General features: G+C 37.3%; 1 protein-coding gene across 9 annotated transcripts in view; it reads left to right on the top strand.

Moving 5' to 3' along the window:
- LOC127501583 (sickle tail protein homolog) overlaps positions 1-19815 on the top strand; it is a 65964-nt gene that overhangs the window by 31607 nt on the left and 14542 nt on the right. For 8 of the 9 annotated variants that reach the window (XM_051873639.1, XM_051873630.1, XM_051873704.1 and 5 more), the window contains exons 2-6: positions 894-1174; positions 9919-10114; positions 10975-11173; positions 12302-12395; positions 18390-19180. In XM_051873639.1, coding sequence (XP_051729599.1) covers positions 894-1174; positions 9919-10114; positions 10975-11173; positions 12302-12395; positions 18390-19180 — 1561 coding nt within the window. Of the gene's footprint in view, positions 1-893; positions 1175-2455; positions 2600-9918; positions 10115-10974; positions 11174-12301; positions 12396-18389; positions 19181-19815 lie in introns of those variants that run through there. The other variant, XM_051873654.1, reaches the window with a different exon arrangement.

The raw sequence follows: 19815 nt of genomic DNA, 5'->3' as shown, positions 1-19815 counted from the left end.
TTTCATTTTTGGGTGAACTAACCCTTTCAGGTTTGGTTGAGCTTTTGTTTATGTTTTTGCTGATCAATGTTTATATGTGAGTAAAAGCCTAAATTCAATCTGTTCATCATATAAAGCAATCGAGTCTCTTCAGAAAATTTGGACTAAATCAATCAATTCATATGGATTAGTTTTACGATCTCTTTATGAACTTTTTAAGGCGTCAAAAGAGGGAGTTGCGTAGTTGTCAATGGAGGGACAGAAAGCTCTCAGATTTCATCAAAAAGATCTTCATTTGTGTTTTGAAGATGAACAAAAGTCTTGCGGGTTTGGAACGACATGAGGGTGAGTAATTAATGACAGAATTTTCATTTTTGGGTGAACTAACCCTTTAAATTTAGTTTAAGTTTAAGTAATTTACTATGTGCTTCTGTCATTTTTATTACATTTTATATATTAATACATTTCTAAATTTTAATTTCAGTTAACTATAACAACACTGAATGTGAGTAATAATTCCAAAAGTAGTATATACAACTGTCGAGTGGAATTGGCATTCTGACTCACTGCTTTGTAGAAATGATCCCAGTTTCTGAGCAGTGGTTTGACTCCCCACTGGAGGGCCTCAATGCCATGCAGTCAGCCCGGGCTAATAATGAGCCATCACACTGAGTGCTCTGAGACCTCTTTTGGCAAGGTGCAAGCTGTTTATAGGAAACAAATGGCCTGTTTGTAGCTTTGCTCAATAATTGCTCTCTTGGCCAGCAGCTGTCTGACTCTAAGCCGGTCATTGCCTTGACTGTGTTGCTTATCATACTAATTAATTGTAGGTCTCAAGCCAAGTACAGCCGCCCACTGAGTGTCCCTATCTAATCTGTATTCCTTTGTATATTTTCTTATGCCTTTAATCAAAGAGCCAGCAAGAAGCAACCAGAGGCTGTGCTCCCATGAGGATGTGGACGGCCACAACAGAAAACAAAGCAGTGCAGATGAGAGCGAGCAGTCAGACCCTCGGTCCCCCCGCACCGTCCCAAGGAGACACACAGTAGGAGGGCCTCGTACTGCTGGGGACGTGATCATCATGCAGTCCTACAACATGGACCATAAGAAAGAGGCCTTTCTTGAGCATTTGAAACAGAAGTATCCCCATCACGCTTCTGTCATCATGGGGCACCAGGAAAGACTCAGAGACCAGGTAAGCAAGGCTAAATTAGGTTTTCAACTTACTAGAATATCAAAGTCAAATAAAAATAGAAACATCAAAAAGAGATGGAAGCATATGATAAAATAATATAGCAGCAGACAATCACAAAAACAAATGGTTGTCAATAATGTGAATTATTGTGGATAAATATATATATATTTTTTTTTATTAACATTATTTTCTCTGTTAATCATTAGGCTACATTTAGTTATTATAGTAAATTAAATTCCATGATATTAAATATTTCTATGAGCCAATGTACCTTACAAGAACCTTTACAGTTGGTCCCTCATCAACACACATACTGATGCTATCCCATATTTCATCTACATAACACACTGAGTATCCCTCCTATGATCTACACATGTATCAGCTGCCTTCTGACAGATTAAGGCGCACTGACATTTTTATTGCTGTTAGTTTCCGCTTGACATTTTCACTAGTATCTTTGCCGGTTGGATAAGTTTGAGTGTTGTAGTCAAATAGCGTGAATATAAGATTAACGTTTATAACAGATGCACAGAGGAAATGCAATACCTTGCCATCTCCAGACGACTGCGCTCAAGTACAGCTTATATCCAGTGCTCTAGTATTTTTCAGTACAGAGTTTCTATCATCAGTAGTTGCTTTCAAACGCCAAAAACAAATACAGCAGAACATAGAGAAACCCACGTGCAGTGTAAACGCGAGACGTAAAATAAAGCGCGCGCCTGCAACGTCACTGATGGCCAAAACGTCCCTTGCCATTGGTCGATTGATGCCGTCTGATTTAGAATTACATTTAAATTTAAGATTAACGTTGCTTTCCCATCGATATAATATTATTATTATTATTATTATTATTATTAATAAATGTACACATTTAATAAATGGACATGAAATTTTGACTTGAGTTGAAATGTTATATTTTATATTATTAGTTTACTGGTAGATACAACAGTACATAACACGTCTATGTAGGAAATGAGTTTCTCGAAAAACGTTCAGTGTTATCTCCCACTGTCCGCATATGCCGCGATTGACCAATCAGAATTAAGGATTCCAGAGAGGGTTGTAATAAATTTTAATATTCAACAATAAATATCCCCACCAATATTTTCATAACTAACTGTCGCAAGGGCTTGCTTTTAGTTGTAAGTAAACAAAAAGGTGATGGAAATGCACATTTCGCAACCTCGTCCGTTGTAGCCCAACAAGTCTTTCAGGTAAGTTCGTATAGGTGGGTGTGTGTCTGTGCAGACGCTGATGTCACGGTTTTCAAAGATCACCTCACACTGCAGACAAACTTCTGCAGCGATCTACATCTACTCTCAGGCACGAAACCAGACTTCTTGCTAGTGACATTAAGTGTTTATTATCTGGATAATATGTCCTGCTCCATCGTGTGAAGATTCAAGGTGGAAGTTTTGCATCAAGGTATTGTGAATCAAACTAAAATGAGAATTGTTTTACAGTGTCAGTCTGTGTAAACAGTAGACTTGTCTCAACTCGCTCTGTTGTAAAGGAAATTATTTTACTTATATTGTATTGGTTTTAAGTAGTTAAATAACGCATTCATAAAGGCATTAAACGAAATTATGAGCTTTTTAGCTAATGAATCAACTCTTTGTCTTGCAAGTCATCTTAGTAATGCATGCGTAAACTGAACATGTAAACGGAGAAGTCGATATACTGGTTCTCCTTTGTATCAAAATACTAAAAAAGAAGGACGTATGCAAAACAATATTATGACAGAGTTATCATATTATGAGATAAAATAGTCCATTTCTATGTACCCTAAAGAACTATGGTAATATCACAGTGTTTTGAACATGTACCATGGGCATCTTTTTGAAGTACTTTGGCAAATACCATGGTGAAAGTACAATGTACCATGCTATTAACATCTGATACTATCACTTTACCATGTTATGTGCACCTGGAGTAATTTTTGGAAGGGTTTCTTGGGATTTTTGTTCTTATTTTAACTTAAAAGTATCAGTTACGCTCACAGTAACTGGTTTCTTTCAATGCAAGGTGTCTGTCTCTTGAATTCTTTTTTCTATATTGCTTTTCAGCATAGTTTTGGTAAGTTTTCTTTGTGGCTGGGCACAGCCATGAGTAATATCATATCACGCCCCTGGCACTGAATAAAACTGAAGCCTATCCAGCAGGAGGGAGCGTGTCTTTCATCCTCCTTTCACTCTTTCGTTCTTCAATATTCTCAAGACCCAGAGAGAATAAGGTATGATTTATCTGACCATGCCAGTGCTTTCAAAGACCTGGCATTAGACCAGCATGGTCTGTGGCCATTCATCTGCCTGTGATTAGAGGAGAGTGCAGTGAACCGTGCGACCTGCTCCCCTCAAGCCCACCCTTATGCTTTAAACTGCTGTTTTCAGGCCTCTTTCAGTTTCCCGGCATTGTGCAGGTAACGCATTCTGACAATGCCCGAGTGCAAGCGTATGTTGGCACAGCTTGCTTATGCATGTGGAATAGGTAAGCAATCTTAAGCAATCTTAAGAATGCGACCATGTTTATTTTATTTAATCCACACAATAACATGTTGAACGTACAGTTGCATTATGCATGTCTGAAATGATCCCAGCTGTCATGCACCATTAATCTGGGCACTTTTTTTTTTTTCAAGTCAACATAAAAGTCTATTATTTGCTCGTGCCGCGTCTGTGCACACCGGAGCGATTGTTAGTCGACTTACAATGCAACACCTGTGCAAAGATACCATCAAACTCATATTCATCACTTTCAAGTCTCAGCCTGGACCTTGAGAATGAAAGATTTTTGGATGTGCTTCCTAGTGAATTGCCAGAGCACCGTTTTCTGTCAGTCATCATAGTTTTTAACTTTGAAAACTTGTGCATTAATATATTGCAGTCTGGTGTCAGTGCAGTGGTTTCATGAAAAAAAAGTGAAGATGACCTCTTGCATTCTTAGGGGCTGTTCACACAGAATGCTTTTTTCGGATTTCGCTGGACTGTTTTTTCCATTGGTTTTTTTTTTTTTTTTTGTGTGTAAACATGCTTGACAGACATCTTTGACCGTTTTTTGCAGTGTCTCGCTAATGATTAGTTCACTTCAGAATTAAAATTTCCTGATAATTTACTCACCCCTATGTCATCCAAGATGTTTATGTCTGTCTTCTTCAGTCAAAAAGAAATTAAGGTTTTTGAGGAAATATATAACAATGAAGGGTTTTTGACTTCAACAGCTACCAAATGATTGAAGGTTCAAATTGCAGTTTCACTGCAGCTTCAAAGGGATTCCAGCTGAGGAATAAGGGTCTTATCTAACAAAACGATTGGTCATTTTCTAAAAAAACGTATATACTTTTTAACCACAAATGCTCATCTTGCACTGCTCTGCGTTGCGCCACGCATTACGTAATCATGTTTGAAAGGTCATGCGTGAGTCGTGACGTAAGCGGAAGTACTGCGGTAAGGCGAAAAACTCCATCTTATTTTCTCCTCCAACTTCAAAATCGTCCGACATCGTTGTTTTACCGTTTTTGGCAGTTTGACAGTTTTTAAAGGCAGTTTGACTTAGTCTTTGCACATTCGCTTTGTAAACACTTGCTCGGTACTTCTGCCTGCGTCACACGTGACCTTTCCAACGTGATTATGTAATGTGTGCCGCAGAGCTAGTGCAAGACGAGCATTTGTGGTTAAAAAGTATATAATTTTTTTTTTTTAGAAAATGACACATTGTTTCGCTAGTAAAGACCCTTATTCCTCTTCTGGAATCGTGTAGAGCCTTTCGAAGCTGCAGTGAAACTGCAATTTAGACCTTCAACCAGTTGGTAGCCGTTGAAGTCCACTATATAGAGAAAAATCCTGGAATGTTTTCCTCAAAAACCTTAATTTCTTTTCGACTGAAGAAAGAAAGACATGAACATCTTGGATGACATTGATAGGGGTGAGTAAATTATCAGGAAATTTTAATTCTGAAGTGAACTAAAAGAAGTTCAACTTTATAAAAAACAAAACAAAAAAATGCATCTCTTAAGCTTGCGTTTTCTTCCATTCCATTGCCCTTTGTATTGCGTTTTTGCATTCCATTGTACTGCTTTTTCATTGTGTTTATGTAAAAATGCATTTGATGGAATTTTGACCCTTGCGCTTGCATCTTGCTTTAAATGCAATTTCTTGAAAAACAGGGCACTCAAGTTAAAATAAGTTTTTGTGAGGAAAAAAACTTTTCTTATTCCAGTGTCCTGCATTTTGTTTTCGCATTCCACTTCACTGCATTTCCATTGTTTCTATGTAAACGTGTTTGACTGTTGCACTCACACTGTAGCATCTCTCACACACATCATTCTAAAACTGTGGCACTCAATTTAAATTAAACTCAACTTTTAAAGAACACTTCTCTAGACCTTGCATTTTCTTCTGTTGTACTGCCCTGCGTCTTGCGTTTTTAAACACAAGACCCTTTTTAACCATTTTGAAACTTTAAGGGGTTGTTCAGACAACGCGTTTTTATATTCCACTGCGCTACTTTTCCATAGTTTATTTTAACGTGCTAGATGTACGTGTTTTTGACCGTTGCGCTCATGTCTTGCATCTTTTGCAGTGTCTTGCGCATGACTCAAAATTCAAGAAGTTTGGTGCTCATCAACTTAGCTCTTTTTTTTCATTCCACTGCCCTGCATCTTTCATTTTTAAGATGCAAAAACACATTTTGTGTGAATCACCCCTTAGGCTGAACCGGTTATGACCTTTACTATTTAGTATCAACTTCCAGACTTGCATACATGGGGAGTTTCGCATCTCTAAAACACACTACTGTCAGCAGAGATCCTACCAAAGGTACAACAGTATTAGATTTGCAAAACACAAGACTTCAAAAGTGTCTGAATGTTTGCAGATTTGTTCAGTCAAAACATGTTTAGAGCACAAACAAATCTGTGGAGATGTACAAAACCTTAGTAAAATGTACAAAATAATTGTTTGATTTAAATATAGTTCTGAAAAGGTGCTTACAGAAATGCTTTGAGACGCTTTCGGAAATGCCTGCGTCAAACGCAGAGTCTAAGGTGTAATTGTGTGCTTCTCCCCTGACCTCATAATTGCGTTGTCACCAAAACCACAGTCGAAAATGAAGCAGTGCACTATATAAGGATTAAGTTCCTTCGGGTCATGCAGGGTGGTAATCTGGCAGCCGTGCATGTCAGAGCAGGTCAATGTGCGTGCTGGCATTGTGATGAGACGCTCTCTGACTCAGTAGATGTGGCCTTCTGCCTGTCGCTTCTTCCTATTGCCGAGAATGGAGCAATGACTTCCAGCCTCGGGGTGAAAACCCATCCTCAGTGAACACAGCATATCCATCGTTCTACATCTGCTGTCTGCGTGTGCCCAAAAGGTGTTATTGCGAGGACAACCACGTAGATGCTCTTTGGTCTGTGAATATAAATAGGCTACAAAGGATAATGCCTGTGCCAGAGCACACTAATTGGTCTTTGTGTGTTTACTGCTTTTGTTTCACTGGAGATAAATCAATCCATTTTCTTTTTTTAATGCAAGCTAAATTACAGGATTGAGGCGTAATTGACTTGAAGACGTGTTGATGGTTGTATATCCACGTGTCGTGCAACAAAAAGAGTCACACTGCTTTTCATTTGGTAGTCGCCCTTGTCATTAGTGGATAATTGTTTTCATTTAATCTCTTTTAGGCGCATAAATTAAAAGTGTGATTGAATGCTAAATGAAGGATTGTAATGTCATTTTTGCCTTTTTGTTCTTTCAGGTGTTTATTGTTTCACTGAATAGATCTTTGTCTGTCCATTTAGCATTTCTCGGCCATCCTCTCTGACCTTTTGGTGGCCTTTTATTGAGCATTAAAGTTTATGACTGTACCTCTGCTCACATCTTGACATTTAGAATGCCCTGCACAGTTAATAAACTTATAAATTGTTTCCAAATGTTTACCAGTGCAGATACTGCCCAACAGTGTTGTTCTTGTTAACGTTTACACGACAACGATATGCTTAAAATGGAGAAGTTTTTCCTTTGAGTTTTCCACGTACAGACGACTCCGTTGTCAAAACGATCCCCATTCACACGATTCCGTGAAAATTTCTAAAAACGCTGTATTCTGCTGGCAGGCCATTAGATGGCGATGAAACATTATAGACTGAACATGTAATACGCATGTGCATGATGTCATCGTTTTCACAGATTTGTGTTTTTGTTGTTTACACAGAGACTGTTTTCAAAACCTTGCACTTTGAAACCCGTTTCCAAAAGTTTGCGTTTTCGGGCATCCAAAATGGCATTCATGTAAATGAATGGCCAAAACGCATTCAAAGTTTGACGTTTTTAGTTGAAAATGGTGTCGTGTAAACAGCACCAAAGTGCAAGTTTTTAAAAACGGTCTTTGTGTGAACAACAAAAACGCGAATCTTTGAAAACGATGACGTCATGCACATGTATATTACATGTTCAGTCTATAATGTTTCATCGCCATCTAATGGCCTGCCAGCAGAATACAGACAATGGTGTCGTCTGTACGTGGAAAACTCAAAGGAAAAACTTCTTAGTTTTAAACATATCGTTGTCGTGTAAACGTACCCTTAAAGGTGCAATATGCAAGAATTTTGCAGTAAAATATCCAAAAACCACTAGGCCAGTGTTATATATTTTGTTCACTTGAGTACTTACAATATCTCAAATGTTTGCAACTATTTGTAAACTGTGAGAAAATTGCAATTTTAACCAAGGATCCGGGACGTGTGAGGAGTCGCCTTTCAATTGCGTCATACCCGGGTTTCCAGTTTTATTTTGTAGAAACCATGGAAACACCAAAGACGCTTTAATATTTACATGTTTTAATAGGCAAGGGAACAACTGTTTTGATATATTTATAGACAGAAAACTAATCATTGTTATATAGCTCAACACGTTTAGTCTTATTGTTTAAATCTAATTTTCTTGATTTTTTTTGCGAGTACCATACTTTACCATGCCTCAGAGAAAACCACTATTTTGTCAAGTAGCTAACATAGCATAATCAGATGCAGCTTTATTTTTAGTAACAGTAATACAGCATTTTCTCCATCATACAATGCGTTTTAAAAATGAATTGCATGCCATTTATCAACACAAGCCATCCAGCATTTAATATGATATTCTAAAATCGATCTAGCTTACTGCAGTGTGCAACAGTGTCTTACTGCAGCCACCGAGGAAACACACAGAGTAACATTATAACATCATTTTCAACACACTCAAATGTATCTAATATGATAAACAGAGCTGTTACCTCATACTCATGACCGCAAAAGCGGAAGCGGCGCCGGCGACTGTGACATAATAAAAGTTCCGCTGCTCGCGAGACGTGTGTTGCACAATTGCTCCTGAGGCCTCGTTCAGCTCCCACAACACTCGGTCCTCCTCTGCTTCATACTACAGTAACATTAATAATCGCATCCATGAACATGATTTCTTCCCGAGTCCTATCCCAATTCTTTTCCACCGGCCATTGAGGTGAAGACCATATGTCCCAAGATTCTGCGCTCAAACATGGCGTCATCAAGCTACACCTTTGTTTTGAATAGGCCTCTAGCGGACAGAAAATATTACATATTGCACCTTTAAACTAAAGCTAAAATTGTTCATTAAAATAAAGCTGAAGTAAAATGAAATTTAGATAAATTAGATAAACTTAAATATAAAAATATTAAATGACAATTCGAAATGTTGCATTGGCAACTAACTGAAGTAAAATAAGCTAAAGTTAAAGTACTAAAGTTACTAAAAGTGAAATAAAAATACATTACAGCGAAATAGAAATATATATAAAAAAATGACTAAAACTTAAACTAGAATGAAAATGAAAACTGAAAATATAAAAAAAAATATACAGTACCTGTAAACAAAATTTGGAAACATTACAATTTTTTAATCTATTTGAAAGAAGTCTCTTATGCTCACTAAGGCTGTATTTATTTAATCAAATATACAATTAAAACAGTATTGTTGTGAAATATTGCAATTTAATATGACTGTTTTTGCTGCTTAACATTTTTGTGGAAACAATGATAACTTTCAAACATTTGTGGTAAGATTAAAAAAGTGAGAAATTAATACTTTTATTCATCAATGATGCATTAAATTAATCAAAAGTGACAGTAAAGACATTTATAATGTTACAAAAGATTTATATTTAATAAATGCTTTAATAAATTTAATAAATGCAAATAAATACTGTTCATTGAACTTTCTATTCATCAAAAAATCCTGAAAAAAGTACAAAAATATTAAGCAGCACAACTGTTTTCAACACTTATAATAATAAGAAATGTTTCTTGAGCAGCAAATCACCATATTAGAATGATCTCTGAAGGATCATGTGACACTGAAGACTGGAGTAATGATGCTGAAAATTCTGCTTTGCCATCACAGGAATAAATTACATTTTAAAATATATTAAAATAGAAAACAGTTATTTTAATTTGCAATAATATTTCACAATATTACTGTTTTTACTGTATTTTTATTAAATAAATGCATCCTTGGTGAGCATAAGAAACTTCTTTCAAAAACATAAAAAAAAATTAATTTTCTAAACTTTTGATTCAAATATTAATAAATACTATAATACTAAAATAACACCACCCAAATCTTTAGGGTTTAATAATTCACACAAAAATATTGTTTTTTTGTGAAGTGTTTGATGTTAGATCCAAATCTATATGCTCTGTCTAACCTCTTCTTTGATCATTTTGTGTTCTCTTGTAGATCAGGAGTTCTGGGCACAGTGTACCCCCTCAGTCTGCTGTAGGGGAGCCGGGGGAGCATCTCTCTTTGGCCTCCCTTGAGTCTTTGGAGGCCATGTCAGAGGCAGAAGCCCCCTCCGCCTTCACCCGAGGCAGCCGCTCCCGAGCGAGCCTCCCCGTTGTCAAGTCAACTAACCAGACCAAGGACAGGTCATTAGGTACAGTACTGACTCAGTGTTTTCACTTGTGGGTGTGTCTTTGATTTATTCGTTCTTTCTTCATTGTTGTGAATAGATATTTTGAAGTAATTTTGATTGTTACAAGTCAATTTGTCAAGATGTAAGGCAGAGTTGATGTCAGTCAGATATTAGTAAATTAAGAGAATTTTTGAACCTAAGTTGCACTTTAAAAATGGATGATCAATGATTTTGAGTCCCTGATGTTATTTTAACACAATGTCTGAATATTGTGAATGAATTCTTACTGAAACCATTTAAATAGCATCATTATTAAAGAAATAGTTTGTAATATAATTTCCAACACGTTGTGACAAAGTGCATATCTTTGGGCATGTCAGACCAAATGTTGACGCCAGTTTTAAATTCTTTGCTATTTTGCCAGCTGGCCTTTTGGAGTTGTTGTTGTTTTTTTTGTAACGAAGCATGAATACACGAAGCATAAATATCATGAAAAGTAGAAGAATGCTCGGGACATTTGACGAAACTGTCACCGTCCCAATCAGGCTAGTGCTGCATCTTCACAAAATGTTATCCTTTGCGGGTGTTTTTTGAGCCTTGCGAATTTAAATATTCAAGCGGAAGAAGACATGACAGAAAACTCAATTCTACTCACTGTGTGCATCGCTAATATATTATATATATTAGATAAACAATAAACAGAACCAATTAACAGACAGAATGCAGTTGTCACCATTTACCATTGGTACCCTTATTAGTCTATATTCTGTACTGTATGCATTTACGGCATATTTACAAAACTTTTAGTGTTATATAGCTTTACTCATTCCATAAGAGTACATATTATGCTGGTATCAATCTCCTATTTTGTTTATTCTTAGGTTTCCTCTACCTGCAGTATGGAGAAGATACAAAACAGATCCGAATGCCCAACGAGGTGACCAGTGCAGACACCATCAGGGCCCTGTTTGTCAGTGCCTTCCCCCAGCATCTCACCATGAAGACACTGGAGTCCCCCAGCGTGGCTATATACATCAAAGATGACATCAGGAATATGTACTATGAGTTGACTGATGTCAGGTGTGTGTCTTGCACTATAGGATCTCTTTTCATTGTGAGACTGTAGTGGCCAGGGTGCTATTTTTTTGCATGACTTATATAATGAATTTAAAAAGCGTCACATGCAATGCACAACATGTTAGATTATGTTTGATATCGCAAAAAAATTATCACAGACATTCCCTTTTGCAGTGTGGTTGCTTCTTAAGTGCAGAAAATTGCAGGCAGTGCTTGATTTTAAGTACGTTCAAACTGTTGGGTGACTCCCTTTTCCACACCCTACTCTTCACTGGCCTGCGGCTTTCTAATAAGTCAGAAGGAATAGAAAGAGAGTGTGATCAGTCTGTTTCTCTCTCTCTCTCTCTCTCTCTCTCTCTCTCTCTCTCTCTCTCTCTGTCGTGTGTGTGTGTGTGTGTGTGCGTGTTAGTTATTTGGCAGAGGATGGGCTTGGTTTCTTAACAGACTTTATAGTTATGAGGTGGGTGCTTGTGTTGACATGCTTCTAACCTTTCTGTCGCTGTGAGCTGCAGCTCATAGGGATAATGCTTTGTTATTTGCACCAAAACACTTTGGGTTCTTTACCACCAAGAAAAAAAATATATACACCATTATTCAAACATTTGGGGATAATACGTTTTTTTTTTTTTTTTTGATCAAAAAAGACAGTAAATACTTTTGTAAAGCTGCAAAAAAAATCTATTTCAAATAAATGCTGTTCTTTTGAACTTATTATCCATCAGAAAATTATGCTTTCCAGAAAAATATTAAGCAGCCCAACTGTTTTCAAAATTGATAATAATAAGAAATGTTTTATGAGCAGCAAATCAGCATATCAGAATGATTTCTGAAGGATCATGTGACACTGAAGACTGGAGTAATGATGTTGAAAATACAGCTTTGCAATCACAGGAATAAATTACATTTTAAAATATATTAAAATAGAAAAAAAAATGTAATTAATAATATTTCACAATATTACTGTTTTCATTTTTGATCAAATAAATGCAGCTTTGGTTAGCATAAGAGATTTCTTAAAAAAAAAAAGAAATTTACCAACCCAAACCTTTTGAATGATTGTATATTAAATACAACAATATATATATTCTAAAATAATATATATATAATATATAAAAATGTTTTTCTTTACAGGAACATCACTTCACAGTCTTGCCTGAAGGTGTATCATAAAGACCCAGCCCAGGCCTTCAATCACAATGCAAGAGCCAATAATGGAGATATTAGGGTGAGTGTGACCCCAGTCCCACAGAACTGTCCCATTATTATACCTCTTCATGTTCAACTCAAAAATCATCATCAACTCAAAAAGCTCCGCTTGCATCTGTTGTTGAAGGATAAGGTTGTGCATCTGTTCTTTAGAGCTCAGAATTTGAAGCAAACACTTGCCACACCCTTTAATGTTGGCATGGGGCCCACTGATTGGTCTCTTCACTGCTGCACAATTATAATGGGCGGTGACCTTTAGCAAAACAGGTTGACTCTGCTGCTGAGATTTTTACTGTATGTCAAAGGGACAGTGGTGTTGCCATGCTGATTTTTAAAATGATTTGTCTGACATCAGGAATGTAGATAATGCAGAATTTTGCCAGACACCAATGAAGCTAAACAGTAAATACATTTTAAAAAACGAAATAATGTCTGTTCCTTATCTTATTATGCAACAAATGGAATTTGATTTGAGAAACAGATTTAATTGAAACCATGCTCCAAGCATCTTGCTGTCTAATCAAACCCATCTGCTTTCCATGAATCACTGTGTGCCAATTTATATAGATACTGACCTACAAATGTACAGTTGTACAAATTATTTTGTAACTTAATCATATTGAATATTGCTTTAGCTGCTAGATATAGTTTTGGCCAGATTTCAGGCCAGAACAGCCATTTTGGAGCTGTTGTGCTGTGGTGTAATTTGCTTTATCTAATTAAAAGCACTTAAAAGAGTGCAGTGTCTCCAGCTATTTCATCCATATCTCAAGTTAAGCAGGCCATGGAGGATTGGGAAGAGCATAATTCAAAGCCAAAGCTGAAATTCCTGGGCCGGGTGTGGGGATGAACTGAGGTCAAGCTCTCAGGAGAGCACAGCAGCGGATGCGTCTGACGTTGTATTTCTCAGCTCTAATGAGAGTGCAGAAGAGACCAGCTCCTGTCTGCACCACCACACCACCCACAACGCAAGCAGCCTGCTGTTTAGCCAGGCTTATGCATCCTTCATAACCGCATTTAGCGTGGAGGACGGTGGCCAGATGATACACAGCTATATCAGTAGAACAGACCTGCTTCCAACACAATTGTTCTAGACTAGGGATGTGCAAATGTGCATATTTGCAAAATCAACTAGTCAGCAGGTTCTGGTCTGAAAAACTAGTCCACTAGTAAGCCCTCTATAATTTGGCTGGCTTAGAGTTATATCCACCTGACTCCAGTCAAACATGGTTCTTGAATAAGGAGATAGATATCATGTTGTTATTGTTAACTTAAACTATTAAAAATCGTTTTTGGCAATTGAAATAAAGCTGAAATAAAATAATATATTTTAGATGAAAAACTTAAACTTAAAAAACTTGGCAACTGACTGAATTAAAGCTGAAGCTAATCTATTAAAATTACTAAAACTGTAATAAAGTTAAAGCTAAATAAAGCTAAATAGAATTATTTAAAAAAAAATGTAACAAAATGGCTAAAACATAAATTAAAAGTAAAATGAAAAGTGACAATATAAAAATAAAAGTTAGTTCACAATATTAATAAATACTATAAACAGTACCATAAATAATGCCAAAATAACACTGATAAATATTCTACAAATAAATGGACTAAATAACATAACATTCTGTCATAGTTGTACATACAGGGTTACCAGTCATGGGAAACCTGGAAAAATCAGGGCATTTTTTTTAAAAATTGTGATTATAAGGGATAGAAAAAATAGGTTAAAATCCCCCTGTAGTCAATAATTTTATCCCTTAAAACTCATCTTTGATCACCAAAATGACACATTTAAGCATTTTTTCCTTGAAAAAAAAAAAACTTCATACCTTAAAATAGCTTGAATGTAACTCTACACCCTTGCCTCATTTAGTATAAGCAGTTCTATGAATATGCAAATTAGCCCCGCCTCCACTCACTCACACCAGCTCAGAAAGCCACTGGTTGATGATCACACGTTGACGTGATTTGTTACAAGGTAGTTTGTGACGTCAGAAACCTGCGATTTCAAACCGCATTTTTGAGTTCACTGCAGTTTTAAGGAGAAAATACTCCGCATAAGTCCGGTGTTGACATATGAATTTGCGCATCATTTGTCTTAAAGCATATTAAGCACACTACATAGACATATAAACAACATTAAAAACTTGATTTTCACCACAGGGGGACTTTAAATCTTTAAAAAGTAATTGAAATTTCAATAGCAAATATAATTTTTTAGTTATGCTCAGCACTACATTATCGGCCACACTTTTTTCTTTGAATGATTTTGAAAATTCTTATCCATTAATTGAGGGAAAAGTTGTGGAAATGAATTGGTCCAAAAGAGTGGGAACCCGGTGCATAATGACAGGAACATTGCTCACAGCAGGCAATTTGAAATTCGATAGAAATGCATTACATTTATTGAAGTGATGCTTTGATGGCTGGAGCAGCAGTACCTTAAAGGGGATGAATTAATAATGATAAACCCTCTGCTAAAGCGAAAACCCTCTGCAAAAATGTGTCTCCAAATTTAGTCCCTAATTGATGACTAGTTAGTTGACCAACTAGTCATATCACAGAAGGAAGTTCCTATTCACAAGTGTTCCATTTTCCTGTCCTTTACAGCTGGAATGGCCAACCAGCTATTCCCATTTTATCTCTAGGCAGTGTGTCAGTCTGTGTTTATGGGACAATAACCTGCATAAGGTCTCCAACCTGTGACCTCACAGTAGCTTCACTGGCACAGCTGTGCAAAAACACTGCGCTCTGCCCACATGCTGTGCTATTAGGAAACCCCTTTCCCACCTAAACCAAATGTAAGATTAGTGGGATGATAGGAACTAGAAAAACAAATGGGTTTGTAAAACAGGTCCTCTGAGAGTGTGAGAAAGCAAACATGCATGGACACGTTTGTTGATGTGATGCACTTATTTTGAAGGATTGTAAAAAATGACCCATTTTCTGCAATGTTTGGGCTTGATGATGTATTGGCCTTTCATTTTAGCTGTTTATCAATGCTGTAAATCTCTTGAAAGTTGAAGCTTGTCCTTCATACACATAATTTATAGACCCATGGGTACATGGGCTAGTGCTCTTTGAATATGCTTTCCCAGGTGTTTTGCATCACTTCTCTCATGTGACGAACTAAAGGTTCTAGAGAATTTTATGTTTAGACGTGCATGTTTGTAGTAAATTTGGTTTCTGTGGTCACATGAGAAATATTAAGCCAATTTTATGGAGGTCTTTATGTACTTTTTGAAAGAAGACACCTATTTTGAGCTTAGATAATACAATAATGAAACGATGGCTGCACCTGTTTCAACATGCCTGACTCAGTTTGGTTGTCCTTTGTGAGAACTTAGTTGATTTCTAACAACAAACCTCTTTAAAGAAGTCTTTAAGAAGTAATGACAGACGGACTTAACACTGAGGTATTTTATTTGAAGCAGATTGTATTGTCTTGTCATTCATTTTATACAGTTTTCCGGACATAAGCATTTAGCCAAATCATCAACCAAATATATTAAGTGCAATTATGATTTTCTTGGTTCCTCTTATGAAACTTGACCTGAGGTTACAAGGACAGGTTTGGAGAATGTTGTTCATCTTTAGGCTAATGCAGAGGGTGTTGTTGCTCTGAATGGTGGATAATACACCTGCACGCACACTCTGTCTGTAGGCTTTATTACTGCACGCTTAAGCATGACCACTGTACAAAGACACGTCTGGGCAGGGCTATTGTCTGTCCTTTTTGCGCTAGTTGAATCTTTTGTTCATATCTGTGCACTTGTCTAAACGTAAATCATATCAACACAGTCATACAATACAATTTTTGTTTTTAGTTTCCTGCTTTAAAAACTTCCCTGTGAAGACAAATATGTAGTAAAAAGTTCCTTTTCATTAAATTCAAAGATCCTTTTCAAATCCATTGACTTTCTTTATCATAGAGTTGTTTACCAGCAGTTTTCAACTAGTGGGATGGTGTTTTGAATTATAGTGTCACGGACAGTTGGAGGAAGAAAAGAAACAATGCAATCTAAATAGTAAAATGCAACTAACCATATAATCAGTTACAGCAAAATTAATAGGTTTATCAACTTTTAAAAGTACCGATTGTTACTGACATTATTTATAGTCAAACATAGATTGTTTTGGCACAAATTTATGTCGCTTGGTAGCCAAATTAGACCAATTCCAAAACCAAAAACATGAGGAAAAAAACAAAAGCACAAATCTAAGATAAAATAATCCACAATACATTAAATGCATTACTACATTACTTGCAACAAGGATAAACCTGGTTTGCGCAGACCATGTCTTTTATGCAGGGAATAAAATTTACAAATTTCGGCAACCAGAAATATTTTCTAGTTTTAAAACCTCGAAACCATTGACAAAAAACAGTGACATTCGTTTAGCGCTTTTCCAATTACACATTTTGACCGTATTAGTGTCTATTTTGTGCACGTTGCTTGGATACGGTACAACAGGTAAACATGTATGTCAGCAGTCACAGTGTGGACGCACTTCACACCATAACTAAAAAGGATGCTTGAGTAAAAATATTTTGGCTGAAATATTGAGAGGTGGCTCGTTGCTGAAGAACTTTACTACGACTGGTTTAATTTATCACCCGAGAAAACAACACCCAGAACAGCATACCAAGTTTAATTACTTAATTAGAAAATTTAATTACCAAATTTAAGCTCCTTTGTTGTACAACATCACAATAGGTATTTATGAATAACAGCAGAACTAATTTTTCTGACATCTTTTGTGTGTGTGTTATTTAAAGTACATTATTATAAATACTTTGATTGTTACATATACCTGCAACATTTCAGCCTAATAATTATAAATGTTAACTAGATTATGATCAGTACCTGTCTAGCAATTATGTTTACGCTGAAATATAATTAAATAACTGTTTGTTTTTTCAAAACATTTATTGTGTCATGTTGTGTATTGAGTTGGCTCAGAATTTCTGTTAAGTGCATTGTGGGGTTAGTTCACCCAAAAATGAAAATTCTGTCATTAATTACTCACTCTCATGTCGTTCCACACCCGTAAGACCTTCGTTCATCTTCGAACACAAATTAATATATTTTTGAGGAAATCGTGTACAAGTGAGCAGCACAACGCTTGTATGTGATGCTGACGCAGGAGCCGGCCAATAATGAGTCGCCGTTCTGATGTGGAACACGGAAGCGGTGCACTGCGTTCACTACGTCAACTGCGTAGGAGACTGACATGGAAGAGAAGAAATTGTTGAATAAAGTCATTATTTTTGTTTGTTTTTGCGCACAAACAGTATACTCGTCGCTTCATAAAATTAAGGTTGAACCACTGTAGTCATGGACGATTTTAACTATGTTTTTACTACCTTTCTGGGCCTTGACAGTGGTAATTAAATCGCAGTCTATAGAGGAGTCAGAGAGCTCTTGGATTTCATCAAAAATATTTTAATTTGTGTTCCCGAAAATTAAAGGTCTTAAGGTCTTACGGGTGTGGAACGACATGAGGGTGAGTAATTAATGACAGAAATTTCATTTTTGAGTGAACTAACCCTTTAAACGTTTCACTGCACTGGAAGGATTTTGTGATTAAAGTAGCTGACTTCCTGATCAGTGCCCTGACTCTTGAACTAGGGAGCCGATTGAAACGCACCCCCAAAGTTTATTTTCGGTTTCAGTTTTTAGCTAAATTAAAACTTTTATTTTGATTTTTGTGTTTTGGTGAAGAATTCATTTTGGTGCATGATTATTTATTAACAAAAATACAGTAAACATTTTTATTACTGAACATTTTTATTTATGATAAACAGTAGTACTGTGGTATTGTTAATCTGGTATGGTAAAGAATTTATGTGTTGGGTTGCCACTTGATGTTTCAAAACCAGCTTTTGACCACAATTTTACACCTGTTCTTTATCACAGCAAAGTGTTACATACCACCTGAAAACTTGCTTTGTTGGGCTTGTGTTACCTAAAATTCCCACTGATGTGCTTTTTCGGTCTATCCCTAGATCACAAGAGAGAGACTCTACAGCAGCAGACAGCAGCCGGGAGGCCAAAGCCCAGTGCACACTCTGCCTCACAGTCCCATACATTCAGTCCAGGGCTCCATGTCTCCTCCTACACCTCGCTCCATGCCCTCCTCCCCTTCCAGGATTCCATTTGGCCATTCTGTTTCCATGCCCGGTGGCACCACCTTACCCAGGGACCGTCTGTCCAGCGTGCCCCCCAGTCGCTCCATCACACCCTGCCCCAGTGCTATCCTGGAGCGACGGGATGTAAAACCAGATGAGGATCTGAGCAGCAAGAGCATTCCTATGTATTCAGAAGCATATAGTTCGCCTGAGGCCAGACACAGCCTCGCCTCATCACAAGGCAGCCATAGCGGAGACATCCCAGATGGGGCAGCATATATCCAGCACCGCTCCTCCGTCAAGTCTGTCGGCGCATACCCCGATGGCCAGGACCTGCAGCACTCCCTCTACAGACAGAAATCTCGCAAGTACAGCGAGAGTCAGCTCGGCTCAATGGGCTCCAAAACTCCACCTGCTTCCCCTCACAGGGTCAATGAGGTCAGAATGATTGACATGCTCCCAGGCCAGAACTCCCACATGCCCTCACAGGGTGTGGCAGTGGAAAGGGCGTCATCTGTTCGAAGATCTATGCGCAAGGACAGTAATGGAGCCATGGAGGTGGCGACCAGGGTGAGAGGCAACGTGGCCTCCCCTGTTTTTGCCGAACTTCCGCCCAGTCATGGAGAGAGGCCGTTTCAAGGTCACGTGGCTGCTGGAGATCCTCAGAGGTGAGAGTGAATTTGGCTTTTTAAATTTCCTGTAGCTCATTGTGATGTGCACATGCTCCAGAGACTTTGTGCTCATGTCAGGGATACAGTTTTAAATGTGATCTACTTCATGCCCTAAAGATTTTTTTTATGTACTCGACCATTTAAAGGGGTGGTTGGTTATGATTTCACTTTTTTAACTTTAGTTAGAGTATAATGTTGCTGTTTGAGCATAATCAACATCTGCAAAGTTACAACGCTCAAAATTCAATGCAAAGGGAGATATTTTCTTTTACAGAAATCGCTTTTTTAAGGACTACAACAAACGGCTGGTAGGGACTACAATGAGCTTCTTCCCTGGTTGGTGACATCACAAACCCCAAAATTTACATAAACCCTGCCCCCAAGAACATGCAACAAAGGCCATGTTGGGCTGCTTTAGAGAAGAGGAAGAGTTGTTGTAGTAGAGTGTTGTCATGCCATCATTTTATGCCAAACTGCTTCACAAACGAGGGTCAATTCAACGCTGGATTTGCACAAAAAAAATGTACATGATGGCACATGATAGTCCACAGCAACTACATAAATTTATCCACTTACCATTCAGAAACATCCAGATCCGTTCTAAAAGTTGTAACTTCTTCCTGAGTCTCTCC

Source organism: Ctenopharyngodon idella, chromosome 2, assembly GCF_019924925.1.
Source record: "Ctenopharyngodon idella isolate HZGC_01 chromosome 2, HZGC01, whole genome shotgun sequence".
Taxonomy (NCBI): domain Eukaryota; kingdom Metazoa; phylum Chordata; class Actinopteri; order Cypriniformes; family Xenocyprididae; genus Ctenopharyngodon; species Ctenopharyngodon idella.
Note: the sequence above shows the minus strand (reverse complement) of the source record. Positions and strands in the feature narration are given on the sequence as shown.